At 38.7% G+C, this 27,802-nt stretch overlaps 1 protein-coding gene across 10 annotated transcripts in view; it reads left to right on the forward strand.

Annotated features, from left to right (window-relative positions):
• Positions 1–7,555: 7,555 nt before the first annotated feature.
• Positions 7,556–27,802, forward strand: part of RNF111 (ring finger protein 111) — a 58,376-nt gene continuing 38,129 nt past the window's right edge. For 6 of the 10 annotated variants that reach the window (XM_064517446.1, XM_064517448.1, XM_064517451.1 and 3 more), the window contains exons 1-2: positions 18,274–18,359; positions 18,839–19,734. In XM_064517446.1, coding sequence (XP_064373516.1) covers positions 18,289–18,359; positions 18,839–19,734 — 967 coding nt within the window. In that variant the 5' untranslated portion in view covers positions 18,274–18,288. Of the gene's footprint in view, positions 7,904–7,940; positions 8,023–8,141; positions 8,251–8,464; positions 8,823–18,273; positions 18,360–18,838; positions 19,735–27,802 lie in introns of those variants that run through there. The other 4 variants (XM_026113400.2, XM_064517453.1, XM_026113399.2 and 1 more) reach the window with 4 other exon arrangements.

The following is a 27,802-nucleotide window of genomic DNA, read 5'->3' on the forward strand; positions in this document are numbered from 1 at the left end:
TTTAAAAGGGAAGGGGGAAAGCTATCCTTTATTTGCATGGTGGGTAGAATACAATGGACTTAAAATGCATTAAGGGAGAGAGAGGCTAGGAAAAATGTTTTCTAACAGAATAGAAAGCATTTTTCATTATTCATCCATCTTGCTAGGTTGTGGAATATGCAACATTTGAGGGTGCATGTTTTGTTTTGTTTTTTTTTAACAAACATATTAGATATGGGTCAGAAACAGTTGGTCCTGTGATGGGGTAGAAATTTATTTGACTGGTTATGATCTTTTCATAAGAGTTATGCTTACTTACTTAATATAAATTGTTTCAAGAGTGCTTCTGAAATGTAGTTTGATTTCTCAATAATACGTTCAAACTCTTCAAAGCAGTCAGGATTTGGCCTTTAATCTTGGTTAAATAAACTTTTTTTGTGCAAATTAAGTCCTGAAGATTTGCAACACCATCCTCTTCTCTTCCTGTCTTGAAATGCACTTTTGAAGTATGTAAGAAAAATTTTACTTAAGTAGTTATCATTTAACAAAGGCTAACTAATATTATCCATATATTTAAATGTTAAGCATGTACATAAGTCTAAAGGAAAACATAGTTTGGACTGATAATTGCATGAGTGTTTTAGACATATAAGGCTTCTGTTTCACTTGTTAAAGATTTTATAAAAAGAACAATCTTAAGTAAGAAATGAGTACATACTCTTGCTTATACTATCCTCGGTGATAATACTTGGATTAATGTCAACTGTATCAGCATTGACTCTCAGAGTGTTTATATTTGTTACCGAGTTTATTAAATGATCTATTTACAGCACAACTTTAGACCTCAGAACTGATTTTGGGGGATGTCTATGATTTATTTCAATACAAGTACATGAAGAAGTCCTATAATTATTTCATGTGCTTATTTTGAATCCAGCCAAGCACCACAGTCTTAATCAGCATTGTTAGTGTCACTGTCATAAATTGTTGTGCAAATACACACAAAAACCACTGCTAATGTTCTAATCTAAGTGCAGACAAGTTACCGTGTCCAGTTTCAGGAATGAAAGAGAGGGGGCTAATGAGTACAGCACTCATAAGCTCATGTCATTTTATGGGTGTTGCTTGAATCCTCTAAACCTGCAGATCCGAATAATCGAGTAGGATGGCTACCAGTAAAGCTCAATAATTGGTGACTGATATCATGTAGATGTCAAATCTGTAAATGTGGCGGGGGGGGGGGGGGGGGGGGGGGAAGGGCTGAAAGTGACCTTAAGACAATCTCTGCCATCCTCCTGCTGCAAGGCATGATATACTATTATGAAACCAGCCTTGATGGATGCTTGTCTAACCTGTTCTTAAGGCCTGAAATAGAGATTCCACTCATTCCTCAGGCTGTCTAGTCTAGTCCTTAACTATCCTTTTTTGAATGTCTAAATGAAAACCCTTTTGCTGCAATTTAGCCTTATTCGAAGTGAGTAAGGACAGTATTCCCTTTATCTTTGTGGCAGCCTTTTACATAAATGAAGACTGTTACCATGATTTTGTCCAGTCTTATATTGCTGGATTAAAAGCCCCAATTATTTCTGGTTTTGATCAGAATTCTGGAACACATGACTCTCTTTGCTCCCCTTTAGCTCCTGTCCAATCTTTTTACAACTTCTTGAAGTTATCTTGTTGACAATACTTCTGACTATGAGAAAGGCATGCATCATAGCGAGATGCAATCTCATGAAATTGTTGACCTGTTCAACGTGTGATGCTCTGTATTGGTTTCTTTTCTACAAAAGTATTACCGTCATTCTTCATTCGGTGCAGCTGATTATTCTGCTTATTAGTTCTGCTAAGTGCAGAACTTTGTACTTATGTTTATAGAATTTATATATGTGTAATTTTTTCAGATAATTTAAAACTCTAGTCTTGACTTTTCTGCTTGTAGCCTCTCTCAGCTTGGTGTCAACTGTAGGTTTATAAATGTAATCTCTAATCCATCATCCAAAAGTATTAAAATACTGAATAGTACCAGATACAGGAGACTCCTGAGGAATTTCAGTTGATAAAACTTTTGGTTTAGTAGTAATCTACTAACAGCTGTCCTCTGAGTACAATCATTTCTGCACCAAATTTATATAGTTTCTATCTGGATTAAATATCCTTATCTTCATTACAAAAATGTCAGGAAAGAAAATGTCAAAAGCCTTACTGAAGTTAAGATCTACTGCTTTTGTTCATGTCTATCATGCCTATTACTCTGTCACAAATGGAAATTAAGTTGGTTTGATAGATTGTCATAATCAAGTTGTGTGTTGGCTATTATTTTTCACATTGTTATTTTCCAGGTATCTACAAATATTTTGTTTTATAACTTATTCCAATATTTATCCAGGAATTTCAATTAAGCTGACTGGTTTGTAATTTCATGGCTTTTCTTTTTTTCTTTCTTTTTTTTTTTTTTTTAAGAAAAATACATTGTTTTTCTGTAGTCTCTTGAAACCTCTATTAGTTTTCAAAGAGAAAATTGTTTTATGCAGTTAAATTGTGAAATTGTGATAAATCTTGGCTGGAAAATAATAGTAGCCTTTAAAAGAGGAGAAATGTTTGGCACAGGTAGCAATTTTTAAATGACAACAAATGCAGAAGTCCAAAACTGAGCTACTGTAAATTCTTGTTTGTCTGTTATGTATCTGAGGCACCTGAAAGTTGTTAACCTCCTTAGACTTTTCTTTTCTTTGGGGACTGTAATTCTGGTTTTGTCTGTAAGAAGAGTATCGCAGTTTAGACAGCGCTGGCTAGTTTATGCCTACCTCACACCTAAGCATAACTGAGGAGCAAACACTAGCTGTTTCATTTGTTTTAATAGTTTAATGCAATTCGTGTACTTTGCGCAGTTCTGATGTGCCTGTAGACATGGACTCTGTAAAAATGCAGCGATACGCAATGCTTTTAAAATGTAGAGAAGTAGTTCTCCCCTCTATTTCATAATAGCCTCATGGTTAGACAATTCACCTGGAACTGAACAGGACGTCCCAGTTCCTTCTCTTCTTCACGTGCAGGTCACCCATCTCTCCATATCCCCTTCTAAGAAAGGAGACGTTAGTTAAAGAAAGGGGGGTGAGGGGGAGAACACCTCCAGATAAACTACCTGCACTTCACAAAGGAGTCTTGTTTGAGACACATTGCTCTTTCATGTTTTCTGTCAGCAAGCTGTAGGCAATTCTCTGCTTAACATGCTGTTTGTTTAGCATGTTGTTCTGAAATGTGTGGTTTCACTATAACTTCAGGCGTTGTTGTTGTTGTTCCAGAAGTTTAACTTTCTAATACTGTATTTTGGATCCTACTTCGGGTACTGACGACATCAAAGTTAGTTATTGCAACAGTAAATGGTGCAAGGACTCAGTTCCCTTTTGGAGATGCTGGGCTCATGCTATATTAACTACAAGCAACAGGAAGAGACCCTCTTAGAAAGGCACTGAGTCATGTCCCAGTTCTTATGTTACATTGCCTGGTTACTTAACTTCAAATTTTACTTTAGTAATTCTAATATCAATCTGACTGTATTCAAACCTCTGAGCAAGCATACACTTAAAAATTATCAGCTGATATATTTGCTGCACTCCCTCCCTCTTCTGCGAACAAAGCAAGAATTAATAATATGATTTGAGATGCCTGCAGCGAACGCTTGACAATAGATGAATTATTAGCGATTCCTAATCTCAAAATGTAATATGCATCATTGCTATAAAAAAAAAGCTTTTCCCACTCCAGATGTATAGTTTTCTTGTTGATGTATTTGAGGAGGAAGTCAGGAGGTTGTAGAAATGAGTTTCTGATTTACAAGCAACTCTGAGTAGCTCCCATTATAATTCCTCTATAGAACAGCAAGGCAAAGGACATAAACAACTTGTAAATCACGTATTTGTATTCTCCTTTATTTGACTACTGAAAGTGTATGTACCCGCTAGGAAATGGTTATTCAATTTCTTGGTGTAAAATTAGATCATGGAGTGGAAGCGGCTTTTGTTGTTTGTTTTAAACCTAATTGCTTTAATACTACCTGCTGATTTGTCAAGAAGAACACAAATATATTTGGTCCCATTATTTTACAAGTACTGAAAGAATATAAAAGAATATCTCATGTGATCCTCCCATTAACAGTCTGTGGCATGTTTTATTTGGTTTTTGATAATAAATACAAACTTTGTTTTCTATAAATAAAAATACTCCTAATCAATAAGGTAGCTGTTTCTAAGTAATTGTATATACCACACCTTCCTAATTATATGACAAGCTACTGAAAATATCCAACTGCTTGAGACCTTAGTAAGGATTTGCATACTTTCTGAAGTAATGTGTTGCAGAAAATGTGTCTCACCTTTCAGAGCCTTATCAAGCTTTATAGTATAAAATGGATCAAGTGACTGGTGGGTCATTTCTATGTCTAATTTCTACTGTAATGTTGGGCAATTTACTTTTCTATATATCTTAAAAATACACAGTTGCCTGAGTGGTGCATGTTATTTTCCAGAGCTTTTGAAAGCTGCTAGATGAATCACATTAGAAAATAATTTTCTGTATGTAACCCCATAAAATATATAGCACAATAATCGTAGAGCTGTATTTTTGATTCTGCAAACGCATCAGTCTTTTTCTTGTTTCACATGGGCTATCTCTCTTTTTTCTTTTTTCCTGCTGCTGGCAATCTTTCCCAATACAAAGTGTTTTGCTCTTCCCCTCCCCCCCCCCAACTTTTCCACTTTTTTATGCAGTTTTCACTGTCTATAAGAGCTTCATCTGGAGTGATGTGACCTATGATGATTTGTATCAACTGAGTATCTATCCTGCAATTTTTGTACTACTTTTTCTGTCTCATCCTCACAACATACTACCACAAGAGGCTTGCAGTTACTAGATTATTAATAGTTGTAAATTGACCCAACTCTTCCAAACATTTAAATATATGCTTAAGTATGGTCCATTTTACAACATACATGGTTCTGTGGATTTAAATGCCAAGGACAGGCTGTTCCATCTGAATCAATACCCTGGTTGCAAATGACTTGAGCTCCTCCAAAAACAGGAATCATGATAGATGAAATGTATACTGTTCATACTGTCCTGGAGATTACCAGGCTTAGAGTTAACGCTATTCAGAAAAGGACGTTTCCTTCTGAAAGTGAGCAGCTTGAATCTTGGCTCTGTGCCCAGTGAGACTGGGTTCCAAGAGCTGGTGTTTGCATCTGGAAAAGCTGTGCCTCGCTTTCATCTGGGAACGAGCAACCAAAATAGTGCTCCTGCATCAAACTTTGTCCAACTATATGGCTGAGCTGCTGCAGGTACCTCAGGATAGGGCTTTGGCTTTGTTTTTTGCCATAACTGTAAAGTGCAATCTCTTGCCAGTTGGCATTATTTTGATCTTATTCTGAGATAGCTTCTTCTGTATGTCTTTAGTTTTGCCAGGCCCTGAGGTGCACATGGAAATGTTTTTTTCAGCTCTAGTTAGAAGTTGAAGAGTTCAGTATAAATTGATGACACTGTAGCCTGAAAGCTATTCTGAAATTTACATTACAGATTTAGAATGACTTAGTTTAACCTTTTGGGATTCTGTAGCTTTTAAGACTGAAGAGGAAGATCTTTCTCTTGTTTTTCTTAAAGGAATGAATAAAATAATTTCAAGAAAACTGTTTACTGGATCCTAAAATAATGGTAAAAGTAGCTTTAGTGACATTAAAATATATAGGTAGAAGTTAAAAATAAACTATTTGAAAATAATTGTGAATAATTCTGCACACTAAAGTGCATTTTCTCTGTCACCTTTCTTAAAAAATCATGTTAATAACTACTCAATAATTGGCAAGCTAATTTCTATCAAGTGCTAATTTAAGTGGAAGCTGGCCCACAACATGTTTGATTTTTTTGCCAGTTGGTAGGCCACACTTAAGCTGACATTAGGAAATCATAGCTAATAAAGATCCTAGGAATTCTGCTTTTAATATATTTTAATTTACCCAAGCGGCAAAGGTCTATCTAGTAATATTAAGCAAAGCATCTGGCCACTACAACTTTACACTAGAAAAAAATTGAGAATACCTATGCTATTCTATACTGCTTCTTAATTTGTGAACTGAATTTTATAGCCAATCTGTAGCCAGTTGGGTTTTTTGTTTGTTTTCTGAAATTGTCTTTTTTTGTATGTCTTTCATCTGGTGGGCATAGGGTGGCTGTACTTTTTTTTTCTGCCAAGAACTACCTTGGTATCATCTTTGGCATGAGTTTAAAACAATTATAAGGTAATATGTAAACCAAGTCCTGTATTTCTTTATTAGTATTAGCTTCTGTTTAGGTTATAGAGAGAACTCTCTTTTCAGTCTCATTTATTAAGGTAATCCAGCCAAACTTCTCAAAAATACTTTCCCTAATATATTCCAGAGACATTTGCTTTCTTTTCATGTCTACATAATGTTGACTGTTGGTATTTTTTTGACCACATAGTTCACTGAAGTTCTCATCCTCATGCCTCGGCAAGTCTATAAATACCCATTTTATAGCAAAACTATTAGTGACTAATCTTCACATGTACAATCTTATATTTTACTTTGCATTTTTGACCTTGCTCCTATTACTCTGGTCTTCAAGGTCATTCAGTTCTTTCCATGTAATATCCTGATTCTCTGTTTTATTTTCCAGCAGATTTTATAAACACATTTCAACTTGTGTGCCGTGGTCATTAATGAAAAAATCTTAAAACAAGATTGCATCAGCGTTAGTGATCTCCATTGAATCTGATATCACCTTCTTTCCACTCTGTCTGTTGCCATCTCTTCTTTAGCCAGGTTTAGTCATATTTCTATTTTTATACTGTTCCCCATTCTCCCCAGCTTCAGGGATTATTTCATCTGTGGCACAATGTCAGATGGTTTACTGAAGTCCAGTTGCATGAGACATACTGTATTTCCTTGATTTTTAAAAAACAAACTATTAAAAAAATACCAGGTTAATCCTGGATGACCTGCATTTTTGTCTTTATTGGATACTGAAACAAATTATTATTTTGTTTGTGGAACCATACTAAATCATCCGTAATCCCTTCTTCTATCTTCATTGTATATGGCTCCCACTTTTTTCCTTTGCTCTCATGTTACACAGAAAACTGAAAAGCTTTTTGTCACTTATTTTCATATCACTTGCATGGTCTAACCACCTTTACATCTATCTCTACACTTTTTTACATCTTGGATGCTCCTTTCTTTGCCAAGCAATCCTTTTTCTGCCCCTGGAAATGTACTGTCTTTTGAAGTAGCTATTTACTGATGTGGACTCTTTCCTGAAAGCCTTTCTTCCTTGTTTGAGAAACATGTAATTTCATCTGCTTTTGCTTTAAGGAAGTTCCATTCAGAAACTCATTCAATGAAGAGTCTCCAACTAAATTTTTTTTTCATGACCGTTTCTTCTGTAATGATGCAGGAGAGTTGTTTAACTCCTCCAAAACACCTAAGAACTCCTGTATACTGAGGACTGTCTTGGCAGTCCGCTCTGAGAGAGATCTGTAACTGCGGTAGATCGGGCTGCTCCTTCTGCCTCCACCTGTTCCTTAGCCCCTGGTCTGCAGAGTCCTGGCTGTGCATCGCTCCCTGACGGGCATACGGCCCTTTCGTACCTGCTGCCTGAAGCTCTGGACTCTTACACTGGCAGCGTTTCGGGCGGCTGGGCAGTCCCCGGCAGGAAGGTACGGCTTCCGGCACACCGGGGCAGCGCGGGGCTCAGCAAGCGCTCAGGCCTTCCGCGAGGCGAGGCAGAACGAGCGGCGGGCGCGCACAGCGCTGCAGAGCTGCTCCACGAGCGCCTTGTCTGCGCACGGCTAACGTCACGGCGGAGAGGGGCCGGCGCAGGCTCACCGCCGCGGTACGTCGGGCGCTGCATCACCGCGGTAAGCGTAACTGAAAAGTCCCTATTGCTCAAGTGACTAAGCTGTTCGTCCGCCTTGCCCAGCAGCTGCACCAGCTGTTCGGCACCCGCGAAGGGCGGCGCCATAAGCTGCTGCGGAAGGTGGGCGCGCGCCCGCGGCCGTTGGGGCGCGCGCCGAGGCTGGCCGGCGGCCGTTGGGGCGCGCGCTGGCAGCCGTTGGGGCGCGCGCCGAGGCTGGCTGGCCGGCGGCCGTTGGGGCGCGCGCTGCGCGCTCCCCGCGGGGCCTGCGCGCGGGGAGGGGGCGGGCAGAGTGGCCGCCTGGGGCGCGGTGACCCGGCTCGCTCCGTACCTCGGGCGCCTTCGCCGCAGGTAGGAGCCGTGAAGCACCGCGACGCGAGCGGAGCAGGGCTGCAGGAGGAGAAAACCCATGTCCCGAGGCGACACGGGGACGGGGACGGGGACGGGGACGGGGACGGGGATGGGGACGGGCCCGGGCAGCGCGGCCGGCGCGCGCAGCGCCGCCCCTCTCCGCCCAGCAGGGGGCGCGGGGCGGCGCAGGCGCGGCCCGGGAGCGGCGCCTGACGGAAGGAGGGGCGCGGGCCGGCGCGGCTGCGCTTTGCGGACTGCTGTAAAGCAGCGCCGAGTGTCGCGCTGCGCCTTGGGGAGGGAGCGGCGGCGGGGGCTGCGCAGCAAACAAAACCTCGCCCGCCTCGCTGTGTGGCAGCGGGGCGCGCGGCCGCGGCGCCGCCGGGCCGCCGCCGCGAGAGGCGCAGGGCAGGGCAGGGCAGGGCGCAGCGGAGGAGGCGGCCGCGGCCTCCGGGCCGCGCCAGACGAGCGGCGCGGGGTCCCTCCAGTGCCCGCTGGAGCCGCTTACCTCCCCTCCGGCCCTGAGCGGGCCGCCGGCGGGACCCGTCTCTTCCCCCTCGGCCTTGCTGTCTCAGGTACGGGGGTGCGGAGGGGCCTGGGGGCCCGCGGCGTCCCCCACGCCCCGCGGGGCACTGCCAGGGGGTGGGGGGCCGCGGCGCCCCTCCCTGGTGGGGCTGCCGCAGGGGCGCGGGGCAGGCTGGTGCAGGGGACCTTCACGGCAGTTTTCTCAGCGCCTCGTTGACGCGCAGAACAAAATCTTCACTGCGGGAAGCTATACCGCTCCTTTGGGTTTTGTTTCCTTGGAAATTTATGACAAATTTTCTATTACAAAATTGAGTTTTACTTGTGTGCGTAATAACGTTTAATATAATGTCATTTGTTTTGGTCGCAAAGGTTGGTTTTCTGTTTCTTAACCCATATTAAAAAAAAATCATCGTTAGATGGATTTTGCCTAATAAACAAGAAAGCAACGCTTATTCAGAAATGTAGGCCGGGATCTGCAGAGGTTTATAGGTTTGTAACTCTTACGGCAGTCAGAGAATGTTAAGTATCTATATACTCTTTAAGTGTTTGTGTGTAGGAAATCGGGGCTGAGCATACATTCGTGTTTTGGTTTGTTTTTTATTTTGAGTAAGCTTTTCTGTGGCTTGAAAGGATTACACGTGAACAAGGCCTCACTGCTGTAGCTGGTTAAATGATGCTCTTAATTCCTGGTGCTCATATACCTTCATACCTTCTGCATTATGTATTTTTTGTGGTGTTGTCGTAGTAGCCCAGCTTTACTTGATCTTAACGTGACTCCTTCAGAAACTGATCTTTAATCAAAAGATAGAAATTAACTGCCTGGCATGGATACTTAAGTAGCTTCTATCATAGTGGAATATCTGTATTATAAACTAATACTGGAAAATTAGGTTTTTAGGTGGTGAAATAAGGCCTTTTGTTGTTTTTATTGTAACTAGTGGAAAATTCCAAAGAGATGTTAATTGTGGGTAGTTACTAAAATTTTGTAATGAAAACTTGTATCAAAAGATCTGGAATGTTTCATAACTTTTTAAAATGAAAATTAAAGCTTTTAATAGTCAACACATCTGATAGCAAGAACTACAAAATACTTTTCCATCAATTTAAACATTCCTATATGTCTTTCTGTTGGATAGAGGGACTACCTGAGGCCAAAAAAGCTGTTAGCCAAGTTTATCACTAGTTCAGACTGTGCTTCCACACATGTGCAAGGGTTGATAGAGAAAGATGTCCTCTTTACCAAATGAACCAAGATCACATCTGGTCACCTGTCTCGTGTTCTCATCCGCTATATAAAATGACCTGCCATTGAATTCATAGGATAGGAAAGGCCATGTGCACACTTCCATTTTTTCATTTTACTTACATAAGCATGTAAGACACCATACTTCCTGCTTTTAAAACTCTTGAAGTCTTGCATATTTAAACATCTGTTTATTTTTACTGATGGTTGTAGCCCTGGCCACTATTACTGCAATCATTTCTAGTACGGGAGGGTAGGGGCAGCAGCTCTAAGTATTCATGTGTGTTTCGAGTGTTCCTTTGAAATTTGGATGGAAACATTCTGACCTTTCTAAAATGTGTTTTCTAGTAAACAGTGGCTTTTGTAAAAATGTATTAAGAGTATATGATAGTTGATCCACGATTTGCATTTTTTTCTTCAAATTAATAACTTTGCAGAACTACCTAACCAGATCAGCTGTAACCAGGTCTGATCTTTCAGTGGAGGTGGGCATGTTGCAATTACGTTTAGGTGACAGCAGTTACTGTGTTTTTTCAAGATCAAAATTCTTTCATTTCAGTTGTTTGTCTCCTCTAGTGGTGAAGATACTCTGAGAAAATTTAGCTAATGGTGTGCTGCCTTCCTCCCCCCACGCCACACCCAATGAACTGAAGGGGCTGAGTTGTCAGAGTTGAATAAATGGGAAAAAATGGGGCAAAGGAATCTTAATTCACATGTAAACAACGCTGACAGTAGAGAGAGAGATGGATTTGCCATAGGCAGATGCTGCATAAAGATTTCCCAACAGCTTTACTAATGCACAACCTGCTTTAGGTCAGCTTTATCATCCTGATCTGCTCCAACTGTTTGCACATCAGTGAAATCGTGAAGAGATTTATAAACATGCATATTGAATAATACTGTGTAGTAGTTATGTGCAACATAGGAGTGGGATAATCATTCCCAGTCGTTGTCCCTTAAGTTTTGTCAGCACAAATCATAGTGGTAAGCAGCTGCCAAAATCTTCACTGCTGTTAAAAGTAACACCAAATGCATCCTTAGCCTCTGTGATTGGGGGGGGGGGGGAGGGAAGCTAAGCTTTCTTCAGAAAACAAGGTTTAAGTTGAGATATAATGTGTACATTAGTATTTTTCTTGGTGGGTTAATGTCAGTCCTAATGGAGACCCCTAACTGAGCAGAAGGAAAGGGAGAAAAGGAGAATGTTCCTTTCACTAAGACAGCTTTTCTAATTATTTTGCTGTTTTACAGTTTATGCTATTTGGAAAAGCACTTAAGGTGATTTACAGTCATGTCTTCCTTGGTAAATTTTTTCTAAGTGAAATTTCTTTTGAGAAGGCTAGTCTGATACTTTACTAGCAAGAGACTTTCTTCTGTGTGTTTTTTGCCAATAAAATGTAGTTCTAACACCTGGCTTCTGTCAACAGTAAGGTATTTGCTTTTACCCACTGCCACTTGGCTCTAGTGGGTGGAAAGAGTGGAGAAGTCCCTGCTGCTCTGTCCTTCCCCAGTGAACTGGTAGGTCTGATTGGATTAATAACTACAGAATCTCCAACTGCTTGCAGCTTTCTTGAAGAATGGCATGAAATTGTCTCAATAGTTAACTTCATAATTCTCACTTGCAAGGTTCTTATTAGCAATTGTGGCAAAGATCATGTCTTCATCAACAAGTGTTTGCAAAATGATACTGTGTAAGAACATTTGCATGTATCTGAAAGGTCAAAACTTCCAGAAAGACTAATAAATATATCTTTTAATTTGATGATTATGTAATTCAGAATTCTTCTTGCTGGCTCTGGAAACAATACTCTTAACAATGGCTGAAGGAAAATACCTATTTAAGATCTTAGGTTCCAATAAAAGAACATATTTTGCCATTCTTTTTATAAAACTACAAGTCCTTTTTTCCAGATTCATTGCTGTTATGTTTGTCTTGGAGTTCACTGAAGCCAAAACATTCCTGATTGCCAAATCATAATGCTTATGTCTTAAAACCATGATTTACATAGTGTTAGTTTAGTTAACCGAGTTTAAGCCTAGGACAGAGCAAAGAAATGTCTAGACTGAAGAATGTGCTTGTGAACACCATGTTTGTCAAATCCACCTGCTTGCATCCATTGTGCAAAGCCAAGTATATTCCTCGTCCAAGTGGATATGGGCATGTTAATGCTTTGCTGATGCTTGATTGATGCTAGTGTTTCTATGGATGTTGTACTATCTTGGACTGATTTGTAATAGATTGCAGGAGAACTTTTATTTGCCATTCATAGGACTGTACGCAGAATTGTTCTTAGCCTGCCAGCTCATCTAGCTGAGGCACTTCCAGCTGCGCATGCTCCATGCATTTTGTCTATTCCAGCTGGAATCGGGCCACAGATCCAGTCCGAGGGAAGAGCTTATCTGCTTGTAGCTGTTCAGTTGCTGGATTCTGTTAAAAGATCCATGAGAAAGTGACACAATTTCAATAATCTGTTCCTAAGAAACAGTGGTGGCCTTCAGAGATGAATGCTAACATGGCATAACAGGCATCTTGCATCTACTGTATAGGTGGACTAAAGTTTCTGCTGCAAGATCATTGTTATACTGATCAGAGGTGACTTGTGCACGAAGTAACGGACCTTGTGGTCTCTGGGAAGAATCCTTCTAGAACGTGAAATTAAGGAGACTGCTGTTCCAGAGGTTTGTTACTGTTGTGTCTGCAGCTAGTTTGTTTGGTCCAAAGTTACCTTTGAGATGTCTTTGCAAAGGTTGGTAAAATTAGTATGGTATGTGAAATGACTGATTTGTTTCACTTTGAGAGTAGACTTTCTAGACTTTGACTACGTGACTGCCAGTGATGCTTCCCAGGACTGGCTGCACAGAGCACGTGAGCCTGCCTGCTTTGCTCCCACTCATGGAGCTGTACCACTCCTCTGCAAAGCATAGGCAGACTCTTCCCTCTGGGCTGAATGTAATGGAGTGTATTTGGGAGACCATGGGCAAGAACTTGTCTCCGGAACATTGTCATGCAGCTAATGATTGATTCTACTCATGTTATTCTGGCATACTGTACCTTTCTGCATGGCAAAAGATAAGCATTCTGCTTGGAGAATTCTCAAGTAGCTTTCTCATTCAAAAATCAGAGTATCTGACATTATGTCTGCCTTAAGGCAAACAAAGGAAGTTGGGAGTGGTTTGTACAGGTATTTCACATTGTCCTGTGAGTAAAGATGTGTTTGACACTACATAGCATCAGTATGTACATAGCATAATTGTGGAATATGTGGTGATTGCTGCTGTGTGGAGATGCATAGTACTTTAACAATAATAATGTTTTCCTTTTCCAGCAAAAATTAGAAGTCAAATATATAGTTTTCTAAAAATTAATTAAAAACAAGCTTTAAAAGAGCACTGTTTGTCTCATTTTAATTGGTGAAAACAAAGAACAATCAGACATGAAGAACAGTGCAATAAAATTTCAAAATCTGATTACACTTGTTTTATTGATAATAAAACTAAATATTGGATGCTTGCAACTGTGTATTCTGTGAGTTGTCCATGCTTGATAGAGAAGGAATGAATAGGGCACCACTGCCCCTTCCAGACTAGGAAGTGTTTTTTCATGAACTGCTCCAGAGTTTTCTATTTGTGTTCGAGCAGGATATGATAGCACTGAGACTTGATCTTCATGGGATTGTAGTGGGGGTGCAGCTTCTCAAGTGGCTCTACGTTCTCTGTCAACCTCCTTTGATGTGTCAGGATTATTCATGAATTAGTCTTGTTAGGCTCCGCCATCGAGAAATGGAAGTAACAGTAATTGGATGTTGTCTCACTTCTGCTAAAGGTCTTGCATGACTACTTCTCTAAGGTTTTTCTTTATCCTGTTTCTTGGTATCTTGATTCATCTGATAGAAGAATGATGCCAAAAAGAGTAAAAATATGGCATTTTAATGAGAGGGGGGAAAAATGACTGCTGGCACTCGAAAATGCTGCTTGTATCCACTACTTTCATTTTCTTGTCCATTCTTAAAGCTTTTGATAGCTGGGTTTGCCAGTTCACATACCTAGTGTGGTAAGAACTGTATACAAAACAGATTTAAGATTTCTGTGTGCAAACCAGACCTCAGCAGAGAGGTTTTATCATTAAGATAGTAGTACTACTGTTAGCTTATCAGAATAAAAATAACTTTAAATGTAAAATCTAATAGAAGCCATGTATTGTAAAGGGAATTAATTTTACAAGTTAGTGGTGTCTCCTGTTAGCATATGCAAAGAGAAAAGCAAGTAAGAGTGAGTAAAGGAAATTAAAGGAACTACAAATGCAACTGATAGAAAATTCCCTTTTGCAAAACTCTTCAATAGCTTCTTCAGCTTGGTATCATTGTATATGTAGCAACTTAGATCAATACCTAAATGGTCTGAGATAATATAGAAATATTGTAGAAGTGGAAGTTGCTCTGTGCTGCTGAGGTGGTGGTGGTGGTATGTCTGCCAGCTCTTGGTAGCCTCAAGAGCTGTCTTATGCAGAATTCTTATCTACGTGGGCCCCTGGGCTTAACCTTGAATATCTGAATTGCTTGTTAAATGCATTCAGGTTCTGTCTAGTGGAGAGTGCATAAGGGCATGGGGAAAATACTGTATTTGTAGTGAGAGAGGAGGGGGGGAATTTTTAGTAGCACATTTCCCCCCTTCTGCTACTTCATATATGCAGCTTTTCTGTGTGCTGCTTTTCATCGGGTTATCTAGAGCTCCAGTCAAATACAAGATAGTCAGTGAATAAACTTTTAGCTAGCGAGATTCAGGTGTGTGTATTACCTGAATTGGAGAAGTGAAAGGATGCAAGAGTCATGTGCTCTTCATGATTCTGAATGTAGTCATACCCTTTAGAGAGGGACTTAGACTATTTATTTATAGTTTTCTGATACCTGTCTTAAGTGAAGACTGAATGAAGGACTGTTAAAGTGGCTTAAAGAATATATTACCCCTTTTTTTCCTTCTTAAGCTCTTGGCTCTGCAAGTTGATAGGCAAACCTTTTAAGAAAGAGGAATGCTTCCATGCTGATTAAACTTATTTATTGCCTCTTGTTGCTTTTGAAAAAGCTGCTGAGGACTACTTCTAATTAATAGGAGATTTTGTAGGATCTTCTAAATGTTTACCAGCAGATGATCTCATTCCCGATTAGTGTTAATTATTTGCATAGTATTTTTGTAGTCTCTCCTAAAGTTTGTCTTAAAGTTAGTGTAAAAGCATTGGACTTGTAGGTAATATGGATATTTCTTGCACTTCAACACTGAAAATACTTGGGATGGATTGGAATCTAGTTAAAGGGTAAGCTTCTCTTTAAAAAGTCATGGTTTGAAGAATTGTTTTCTGTGGCCATCACTGATTATTCTACTTCCCACTTCTGGTTTTTTATTTGGAAAAAACAAAGTCTCACTGCTTTGAATTTAGATTTTTGGCTCTGTGAAAATGATTATTTTAAGGTAGTGTTCTTAGATTAAACTTAAAACAAAAGAACCAACCAGCATTTTTTTTTTTTTTTTTTTTTTTTTGGATTGATCATATGATCTTCCTGCCTAATGCCTTTTTAGGTCAAATCTTTAGTTCAAAGGTTTGTAATAGCATTTCTAAATAGTGAATGAATGGACTATTTGTAGTTGATTGCTACCATTCTCTTCAAAAACACGGTCCCATTTAAGCTGTTGTGTAATTTCTAATGAGAAGCCAGCAGCTCGTGTAATTTCTAATGAGAAGCCAGCAGCTCGCCATGAGTAAGCAGTCCTTCAAGCTCTCTATTGGTTAGCAGAAATGTAGAATTTTTGATTGCTCACTTAATTCTAAGTTACTGTGGACTTTTCAATCCTTACTTGACTGCAAATGTACAAAGTATTTGAATCTGAGTTAGCTGGCTAATCAGGTTGCTTGTTAGACTAAAATCTAGCAAACAGTGTTTCAGATGCACTAGGTTTCATTGTATAATGGTTTGGTGTGTTTGTCATCCTAAAGTAGTTTCAGTTTTCTCAAAGTGTAAGCTTTTTTGCTTTATTTTTTTGCTGTAACTTAAATAGCTCTAGCTGTACTTCAGTGTGGCAGCATCTGTAATAAAGTAAACAGAGCTCATACAAAGGTAATTATGTTCAGAATGCAGAACTTTCATACTGGTAGATTTCTACAGTAGAGTTTAACAGTAAAACAGGAAAAAGTGGGACGGGGGATCCAGTGAGTAGAACTGAATCCTTTTGTAAGCTAGCCCATGGTTGTGCTGGTATAATGAGAAAATGTTGTGTTTATTCAGATTTTATTTCTTAAGAAAACTTCAGAATTAAATAAAACTGTTCCTTTTATTTATCCTGTTAAAAGGACAGGAAACTTTGTTATGAATAGGCTGAATATGTAGTGTAAGATGGTAACTTATGGTTATCTTCAAAGGAAATAGGCACTCTCAATAAGTTAATGTTTTTTCCAAAGGTAAATGTTTTGTGGATTTTTGACACACTTGTGATGAAATACAGGGTTATTGTGGGAGGGTCTGGCTTCATCATGGACTGTGGAAAAGTTTGACTAAGTGTTATACTTATCTGAAACGGGTGCATAAATGCTGCCTTAAAGGTGACCTTGTGAGGATTAGAAAAAGACTGTGCTCCTTGTTCTCTGTATGCACATATCAGGCTTGAATTCTGATTTCCTGTCCTTGTCCAAAATGAATCAAAATGGAAGTGTAGGTCTTAATTTTTCCAAAGAAAGATGATGTGTATATGGGGGTGTACACATGCTTAGGGAGGAGCACTTTCTTAAATACTGTTTGATATACGTCTCACATTTAACAGTAATTGGTAGGAGTAATTGTAGGGTGCCCTGTGGGAACATCGAAATGGATCTTTTCAGCTAGGGTACTAGGATCCTCAAGATTCTTGATCTGTTTGGAAAGCTCCAGTGGACTTTATGGCTTCTTTAGATAACAGTATTGCAGTATTTGTGCCTTGTGCAAAATTTTTATTCCAGACTACTTCATTTGAAGAATTATTTTAATTACTTATGGCTTTGAAGAGAACAGAGCCTGTCTGGAATATCCCTTTGGTTTATACCTCTTGCAGATGTGGATAAGTCATACTTAAGAGTCTGTTAGGAACAACTAGTGCACAGCTGCTTCTGAAAGCGTCGGTATATGGAAACAGTCTCAAAACATTGAGACTGCAGCACAGAGTCAAATCAATCTTGTTTTGATTTGGCATTCTGTGACTTGCTGCAAAGTGAACAAGAGCATTAAATATTAGCAACAAATGTAAGAAAGTGTTAAAAATTTCAGGAAGTAATTTGGAGGTTCAAGCAGAAGATCACTGAGCTGAGTAGGTAATGCTGCTTAGCCTACCACAGGTCATGCTGTTGCTGCCTTAGACTTTTTCATGGCCTTGTGGATGCTCCAGCTGCGCTGCTTGAGGATCCTCATTTCCACATAAGGTATAGTTAGACACAGTTCTTAAGCAGCCTTCTGGCTGTTCAGTACAGCCTGCTTTAAGCCAGATGTAGCTGTCTGTGTGCTTATGTGATGAATCAGTTTGGTGTCTGATCTGGTTGGGAGACTTCTTTTTCGGATGGGTCATTTCTACAGTCTGGTATAGTGGTTGGCTGCATAACTATCTCTGCCAAAAGAGCACAGGTCATGTTCCTTCAAACTTGGGGGAGGGGAAGAGAGGGAGCACTTAGCTGCTTAGAGTAGTAAGTGTCAAATGTCTACTGTGACTTTATTCATCTGAGGCACAAATAAGCAATATTATTTTGAGTAAAGAGTGCTTGTACTCTTATTGCAGTGGAACAAAATACTTTTGTCACTTTCTCTTGGGAATTTAAACAAGGCAGAGATGCTAGATGAAGCAGATTGAGAAAGCTGAATATATTATGGAGGCTATTGTTGCTCTCAGAAGTCTTCCAGTACAAAAGTGTTTCTTTGGAATAGTCTTTGGAGGCTAACATTGTTGCATGGTGACAGCCTATGGTTTTGACAGGGAGGGGAACTTCCCTGGCACCAACAATTGAAGGAATGTGTGATATGATATGCTCAATTTCTGTTGCAGGAGAGCATCAAAGGTACATGGACTGAAAATAGTGGTATCTGTACACTACTCTACACTATCAATACAACTATAGGTTTCTTTAAAAAAAAAAATCTGTTATTTTACCCCAAAATAGTGAGGTTCAAACATCTCCCATTTTATTCCTTTACTTGTCAGAAAATAATCATGACTGATTTTTATAGTTGTCACCACAGTACAACATCTATTGTATGTGAGATATTTACATGTATTGGATTTCTGCGGAACCAGAAATTCTGAAGCTGAGAAATAACCCAGACCTTAACTCCATTCAAAGGTTTTGTTTTTTTTTTTTTTTTGAAGAAAATTATCCATGTATACAGCTATAGGGGAATACATAGGCCTCATTAAGCACAGTTTAGCTGATGGCTAAATACTGGATTTATTTAGCTTAAGTTTATGTAACTTATATAAAGAGTAGTCTGTAAAATTCTTGTGCTTAAGCATTGATAAAACATTATTCTTCAGTCATGATACACCAGTACTTGCTCTGTGAAAGTGATAGAGTATATGTTTTTGCTGACTACAGTTAAGAACTACTCTTAAATGCAATCTGTAAGAGTTCTGTTTTAATTCAAGATTGTCAAGCAATATTCTTAATATTGTTATGAAACAGTTCTTTTCCAGTTACTGCTCTTTTGCTTTTCCCACTGGGTTATTAGTCTCAGCAGTAAATGACTTCTATTATTTTAGTTTTGCTCTAAAAAAGAGTTCTGATACTTGTTTTTCTTGATGCATGTCTATTTTTATTTCTAGGCCTTTCTTAAAACTTTCCATGTCTAAATGGACTCCTGAATGTAATATAGTCTATACTTTAAAAGCGGATATGAAGAGTGAAGTTCCTTCTGATGCACCAAAGAGACAGGAGAGTCTGAAGGGGATCCTCTTGAACCCTGAGCCTATTGGGGCAGCCAAAAGCTTCCCTGCAGAAGTTGAGATGATTGCCAGTAAAGTAGGGAATGAGTTCTCTCACTTATGTGGTGATTCTCAAAAGCAGAAGGACATGAATGGCAACCGTACAGACCAAGACAAAAGTATTGTGGTGCGGAAAAAACGCAAGAGCCAGCAGGCTGGTCCTTCGTATACTCAAAATTGTCCTGATAAAGAAAACCAAGGAATCTTAGGATTAAGACAGCATCTAGAAACACAGAGTGAAGACAATGATTCTTCTTTCAGTGACTGTATCTCTTCGCCTTCATCTAGCCTACATTTCGGAGACTCTGACACGGTAACATCTGATGAAGAAAAAGATGCTGCTGTCAGGCACCCTCAGGCAGTGTTGAATACTACAGGTAGAACTCATAGTGCAAGGTCACAAAAGTGGCCTCGGACTGAGGCAGATTCTGTACCTGGATTATTAATGAAAAGGCCGTGTTTTCACAGCAGTTCATTAAGAAGACTTCCATACAGGAAGAGATTTGTGAAAACTAGTTCCTCACAGCGGACCCAAAACCAAAAAGAACGAATTTTAATGCAGAGGAAAAAACGAGAAGTGTTAGCTCGAAGAAAGTATGCTTTACTACCCAGCTCTAGCAGTTCCAGTGAGAACGATCTCAGTAGTGAATCTTCCTCCAGTTCATCTACTGAAGGGGAGGAAGACTTATTTGTATCACCTGGTGAAAACCACCAGAACAGTACAACTGTTCCTTCAGGTAAAACTAAATTCTTGAGGTCTTTCTGTTAATGAGTTTCACTGTGTACAATATGCTTTTTTATAGGTGCTTTGGAGCAGTTGTCTTGTGTGTTTTTGAGGAACTTGCATTACAAACAGACTTATTTATCATGATAGTAATATGAACATTATGCTATAAATTCTTGATGGGAAAAGCACATTACAGAACTTCCAATATAATTAATCAGATGTAAAGTCCTTTAATGCAAAAGATAATGGTTTTAAAAAATCTCCTGGCATGTTGATGAATCTGTTTAGTCATATGCTGTGGAGTTGCTTCATTTTTATCTATTAAATTGTATTGAAGGTGTTAACTATTAGAAGTTTGTTAACAAATTGCACAAATAGCAATTCTGTCTGGTTTCAGAATGTAGAAAGAGACATCAATACCGTATCTGCTAATATATAATTAACTTTGCTTGAGTACTTTTTATTTAAAAAAAAAATAATTGTGATAAGGGTCTGAAACAGCTTTCTGGATTAGGTATCTGTAATATTAGAATAATAGTAAGAAAATATTCAAAGTCCTGAAGTTGCGGAAAGCTGCCTATTATGTATGTGCCAGGCGCTTTGAGCTTAATGCAATAATCTTGCCATCAGTTTACATAGACACTTCTCTAGTATGTATTGGCATAATATTTTAGGGCATGCTTGGGTGCTAATGATATTCTCCCCCCCCCCCCCCGCCTTCTACTTGTCTTAGATTTCCCTTCTTCTTAAATTTGCCAAGTGAAAGGCAGTTGCAGATTTGTCAGTAGCATTCACAATATTGCATTTATGCCTGCTGTGACTCATTTCAGCTTTTTTGAAGAGAGGAAGTTGTTACACGGGACACAGCATAATGTTAATCTGTGCAGCCATGTTATATGTATCTATTGTCTAATGACAAATTTGTTTTAGAAAGTGAAGCCATATCTCAGACTATGTGCTGATCTTTCCTCTGAGAAAAATTGATTGATATCAAAGACAGGTTAATACTTTTGTTGTTGGTTGTTTGTTTTAGGGAGACAGGGAGGAGTGTGTGTGTGTTTATGTTCACGTCAGGGCAGGATTTATGCTAGGAAAGAACCAGGGTACTAAATACTAGACTACTGCTTGTTACCCATTGTAGAAGGAAATCAATTGCATGTTGTTCTTTAAGGTACTGTTTTAATAAAAAAAAGTAAAATTTGTGATACAGAAATTTCACTAATGCAGTGCTAGGACTGCATGAGCAACTGAAGATGAGAAAATGCAAATCAGAAGGATTATTGCCCAGCCTTAATTATCTTAATGCATGTTTGTGGGGACAGAAATGTAATCTTTTTTAAGCTTAAAATTACACTTCTGACACGCATATCCAACCACACTGCAAAGATATGAGTTGTAAATAATTAACTTCTTACAGGGATATGCCTACATTCATTTTAAAAATCAGTTTGGAATACTGTCGTGTTAACATTTCCTGTTTCAGGGTTAATTGTGTCTTTCCATTTTTGGAGAATGCTGGGTTTTCTTGTAACTGTAAGATCATGTAGGACCATTAACAAAGCTCATTCTACATGTAAGCACAAACACAGTACCATGCCGCAGTGAAGCTACTAAATGTATGACAAAAATGTTGGTTATGGCTTCTTAAGTAAAATCTACTTCTATCCAGAGTAAATGTATTTAGAGAGAGAGCACTGAATTTTTTTTTAATGTACTTGAATTGCTAAAAACCTACTGTCCTTTTTTTACCACAAGTTTAACTAACTCCACTTCTGCACTTTTAATTCCCTTGAAGCGTAGAACATGAGTATTTCCATACTGAGGGTTTCTATAAACATTTCAAAAAACACTTGATTGGAGACAGATCTTTTTAAAAGTGGATGTAATAATTAATATTCAGGCTGGTCAGGTAACTTCTGATAATTCAGTGATTCAGTATGATGTTATTTTGGTGGTAGGAAGACTGGAATTTGCAATGTATCTCATCCAGTTGTGTGGAAAGGTGAATATATTGTCCGATGGCCTTACTTTTATACTACTTGAAAAGCATGTTGAATTCATTTATGAAGTGATGTTAGTTCTCGTGTCATGAATGAAAAATTCATTAGCTCTGCACCAGTTAATTTTAGATTAAAAATACTGACACAAGTTGTAACTGAAATAAGGTATGCTTTAAAGAATGTGTATTATGCACTTCAGGACTAAGATATGCAGTGAGCAGTGAAGTAATTTTGGCTTGTAATTTTGCATGTGAATAAGAAGGGGTTTTTTTCCAGTGGAAATATGCATTGATGGGAAGGTTTTGAGCATATAATCTACATCAAAGATATAAAGGAAGTGTGTTCAGCTTTCTATTCTACAACTCTCCTATTTTTAGTGAAACTAAAGTATGTGTATTTAACCCTTTATGCAGCTTTCTGCTGTTATATAAGATGCTTCTAGTTACTGAGTTAATTGGGACAAAAATGGGGCCAGTTGGGAAAATAGCTATGCAATTTCTCCATATGGTGAGCAAGCAGGATGGTGTTTCTATATAAGGAAAGGACTGTATTGCTAGTAATGCTCTCCTGGCCCTTTAATGTTTGAGATTGGTCCTGGCCTCCCTGCCCCCCCCCCCCCCCCCCCCAGTGGCACATGCAAGTTAGTATGCATCTGCTGAAAGCAAAGAATATATTGAAGCACAAATAGAACTTGGACTAAGAATGAGGCCTGCAGCGTGTATGTAGAATTATTAGAGGATAGACTAGGAAGAGAGCAAAAGAAAAATCAGAAAAGAAAATGCAATTTTAAGTACAGAAATAACTGAAATCTTAAGAAACAGTCATCACAGTGATTTGATTGGTCTGTTGCCTACTTAATAGCTTAATATATTAAGGATACATGGCAAAACTTTGCTTTAAGTATTGATGTCTGTCTAAAGATGCAGTGTATTTAATTAGTGTATACTATTAAGGAAAAGTTTTCTTTTTGATTATTGTAAGAAATTAAAATGACATTTCTTTCACCAAATAAGTGTTTAGTAGGCTAGTTCTTGTAGTTAATAAAACTTTCATGATTACTTTTGGCAAATGATATGCATTGTGGTGGTGGGTAACGTATACAGTTTTTTCTCCCTTCTCTGTCAGTGTTTCAGCAATTCTTCTGGTGGAACTTTGTTGCTTTGGGAGTGGGAGGTGATTGAGCAGGTACCACATCCTGACACTGAGGAACAGATTTGATTGTTTTACCAAGTTTGCTGTAAAAGGCAATTGCCCTCATTAAATGTGGGATGACCAGATGAGCCTTGCTGAGGAAAGGGAGGGGATTTGGGGCCATAGTGACAATCTAAAAACAACTCTGTTTAATGATATAGGTAGGGTTTGGGAATTGAAATGCTGTAAGGGGGTATATAATCTAATCTGAATGTTGATCAGTAAGTTTTAATTGAAATACTGGGTTACAGATAAAATGATTGCAAGCAGCAAACTGACTGGGAAACACTGATTTTGGTTCTGTGTTTTGTTTGTGAAGCCCAGAAACTTTTCTCTAATCCTTGAAGGACCTGTGTACAGGCCTATAGAGAGACTCCTTTCCCCCCCCTCCTCCCCTTCTCTTGTCTAAGGTGACAGGACATCAACTTTGTTACTGAAATTAGATTTTCTTCATTGTAATGAAGGTTCTCTGATATACAGATACTTGATTTTCAGCATGGATATAAAAGGCCTGGGAGTATCATCTGGACACAGCTGAACTTTAGACAGAAATCTAGAACAAGCTAAACTTGGAACGAGTTTGTAGCTTTACATAGTGCGAGTTGGCAGTAAAGCTGAACTCCAGGAAATGAGAAAGTGTCAATATAAAAAAGTTAGGTGGAATTTTGCATAGTCATAAAACACTGACCTAATAGCACTTAAAATTCCTTCAGGTCTGACATGTTACTTCATTTCTTTGATAGCAAGTACTAGACAGGCCTTGCCTCTTTTTGTAGAATACAGTGCTGATGGCAAGCTCTTCCAGTTTTTGTTCAAAGCGGCTTGAAACAGACCTCTGTTAAAAAAGAATGAGACTGAATTCATTCACTTCTGTCCTCTTAATTCCACTAAGGGTTTTGTCTGTCTTCCGAGAATATTGAATGTAGACGTGATATTCTAAAAGTCAGAGGCTGTGAAAATGTTAATCTGAAGTGGTGCATGTCTATTTTAACAGGTTTCTATTAACACTGAAAGATAAGCATGTATTAGGTGGAAATTAGCTGCCTCTTGTTAGGGTAGTTAATTATTTTTCCTTTATCTTATCCCTTCTGAAACTAAAGTGTTATCTACTATCTCCTCAGTAACTGATGCAGCTTGTAATTTACAGCTTTTATCTCAATAGCATTAGTAGACAATGAAGTGAATACATATCCCTTCTATTCTGCCTGTTACTAGAAAAGGTTTAGGGAAGAACTGAGAAGGGGTGAGGAAAGAAGCACATGGCTTTATGAGCAATAGTCATATTAACCATTCTAGCTGTACCTATGAGTAAATGTGAATTGGAGCTTTAAATATTTGCAATGTAGTAAAAGTTAACGTGGAATTCACTTTAGTGCTTCCCTATAGCAACTATAGCTTTCTGTGCTGATAAGACGTTAGTTCTACAACTAGGTTTGGCTTGCCGTAGCATTGTCATTAGAACTAAGGTCTGTGTGCTTGCTTAATGGTAGTCAGTACAGTTTTGGATTAGCCCGTGTTAGCAGAGCTCGCAGTTGGACAAGCTCCCCTGAATTCTGCTTGTTGGCTCTTTTCCACAGGGGTGTAGGCTCCTAAGCAATTTGTATGTTCTTGAAAATTTCTCCCATCTTACCCAGCTATTGAAAAGTGTATTTCAAGTATGTCTCAGGTAAAGAAAAACTGATCTTCTAACCTAGTTCTTAAAAGTTATGAAAGTTGGAAAGAGAGTACTCACAGAAACTTAGTAGGAGATTGTGTTTCAAGCTGGAGTACTAACCAGGCAGTGATCCTTAAACTCACTGCCACAAGATGCTGTGGAGGCAGGTGGTATCAGAAAGTTCAAAAAGGAATTAGACATGTTCGCAGAGGACTGTCTTTAAGCAGGGAATAGGCAAGGATGTGCTCTCTGACACCTGTAATGCTGTTTTGGGTGTTGGGTGGTATGAAAGATTTTGACTAACAATTGTAGCCAGGATTTTTTTGCTCTCACCAGATAGCTTTGCCTGTTGCTGCTGATAGAGAGAATGTGGGCCTTGATGGGCCATTGGTGTGACCCAGTGAAAGATTGAAACTTCAGAGTAAGTCTTCTCTGTCACTGGAACTTGACTTTTTATTTCAGATTTCTTCTGTTTTCCCCAGACCACGTATCCCTTCTGTAAGCTTGTGGTGTGGTCAAGCTGTCTCATTTGAATTTGTATGTTGTGAACCTTGTTTGCTATTTTATGTGCAATATTTTATCTAATTTAACTGCATGCTACTGCAAAATAAATGCAATAGCTACTGTCCAGGAAGGACAACAGTCAGCCAAATGTAAATTTGGATATTGTGCCAGTAGTATTTTTGTCCCTGATGGGACATTGGCGCTGATGACTAACTGCAATTGATCTCTGTGAGCTATGCCATGATATTCCAGAGTTAAGTAGTAGTACTGTGTATAAAGGAAAGCTTAGAGTCTACTGTGTATTATTTTTGGATAATTAAAATATTGATGCTAAAACTTGATAAAAATTGCATGTGGCCTATTAATAGTACCTAGCAGATATAGTTCTGACACAATCAAACAATTTCCTGGGGAAAAGATGCACTGTATTTAAAGATCTAAATATTGGGCTACAAAGTATTGCATTATTTAAATAAAATGATTTAGTAAGCAGAATATATTTTTATCTTTGATGTAGGGCCTCACAGTGTTAGGGATTTTCTAAGGGATGAAGTCGCCTTTTGCAGTGTTCGAATTTGGAGTCATGCTGGGATACTCCAGTGTAGTTCTTCCTTTCCCCTAGGTTGCCTGAATACTAGTTTTAATCATAAAATAGGCTCTGAAAATAGGCTCTCCAGGAGGGGGGACTCCTGGAGAGAATGAAAAAGAAATACTGTATATTTGAATATTAATCATGTACAAAACCTAATTACTAACTACTGTTAATATTTGAGCTAATACTTGGTGTTTTGTGTACATTATAAAATATAAATCATGACTGTGGATAGGGCAGAAAAATAAATCCAGTGGACACTAATAAAATTCTTGCTGTAATTTTCAGAGGTTTTGTTTTTAACCAGTTCACTCAAACTGTCAAACAAGTCTTTTAGTGGTAGCACAAAGGCTAATTTAGTTGCAAACAACTAGAGTATAATTTGCTTGCTGCATTTTCTTATTCAGGAGGTGGCAGAGAGACATAGTTTATACCTACAGGACAGTAATTTCTTCTTTGCTGTATAACCGTAAGTATTACGCTTAGAGTAATACAAAATACCTGGCATAGATTTACATAACTTTTTTTTGCTGCCATCAGTCTGGTTTCTCTTCCCCATGCCTTCATGCTGGGGGAGGGGAGAGCACCTTCAAAGAGTATGGAATTAATATATAGTAACATGCTGATTATACAGATTTGGCTGTTCTCTTACAGGGTCAATTATTTAGATAATACATTGAGTAAGGTAGCAGTAGTTATACCTTAAGTAACATTGAATTTGTTTAACATTCATTCCAGACTGAAGATGACTGTTCACTGTCTGGTGCGTGCATTAAAGCAAGTAGATACAGTGTACCTTGTCATTACGGATGGAATAAAAATGTCTCATGTAGTGGACTGCAAGGTCAAAAGTAATACTGACACATACATGCGAGTATTTTGTCATGTGGTGTATTTCTGGGAGTGTTTTTGTTTCCCATACCCTCCTGTCCTCAGTATGTTTTGTAAATAATGCAGTACATTTAAACAAGGATTTACTGAAATGCCAAATTCTGTTTTATTTATGTCTTACTAAATAACAGCAGGAAATACAAATACAAGTTCTTGGTGTATACACACTAAATATATAGACACAGATACCTTAAGGAGCTGTTCAGTTGTTTACCACTAAATTAATCAGATGGCTTGTAAGAATTATGTATGATAAATATTCGAGGTGTGCAAGTGCCTCAAAACTCTCTCCAGCAAATATTTTTAGAAGCAATATAGCAAAACCTCTGGAAATCCTTCTTTGTATTTCTGCATATCACCTACTTCACTAAAGAAGGTTGTCTTCTCCCTGACAGGGTGATGCCCTTTTAAAATTCAAGTCAAACCAACTTGTACTACTCAGTGAAATCCCAGTAAAGTTCATCTTCAGGCTTTAACTTAACCTGCAAGCTTACTTTATGGGGAAACTGCAGAAACATTATGGCTTTGCCAGGATTGGGTTCTGATAAGTTCAAACCAGCAGGCTTGAATTTTAAGTGTACTTAGCAGAGAATTTATCTGTATTTTTCTGAGCTTTGACAGTATGAAGTGTTCAAAAAAAGCATCTTAAATTTCATTAGTTCTTAAGTATCAGTACAATATTAATTCTTAAAAATGTTACCTCTGCTTTTTAAATGAACTGCTCTAGTATTAGGAGAAAAATCCCTTATGTATGGTCTTGCTGAAGTTTCAGGAGATTCTCCTTGGTACCAAGGAAGTCGAGTGGCTGCGCATGTGCTGCATATAGCCACCCTACGTTCCTCTCAGCCTGCCAAGTCGGCTGTCCTCTGGGACTTCATTTTGACAGATTATTTCAAAGACTCTTATTTGTCTTAGGAACACTATCCTTTGCTCTGCTTTGTAGAAGCTTTTGTAAGTTAGTGTAACTGATGTGGTTTTCTGTGACAGTTGAAATGCTGTGTTCTCTTCCTTATGGTAATGCATTGGGAGAGGCAAAGAAGAAACAGTAAATCCTGTTGACAATGAAAAATCAGCTTTTGATACTACTTAGTACTGTTGGCTCTATGGCTTGTATACTTCCATACTTGATAGAGGATTACAAAAATTGCATCAGTGTTGCTCATTTTTTCTGAAATTTTACTATGCAGCTAAATTTTTAATTTCATTTTTGAGAGAAGTATTTAATAAAATCAGTTTATATTGGCCG

Source organism: Dromaius novaehollandiae, chromosome 10, assembly GCF_036370855.1.
Source record: "Dromaius novaehollandiae isolate bDroNov1 chromosome 10, bDroNov1.hap1, whole genome shotgun sequence".
Classification (NCBI taxonomy): Eukaryota; Metazoa; Chordata; class Aves; order Casuariiformes; family Dromaiidae; genus Dromaius; species Dromaius novaehollandiae.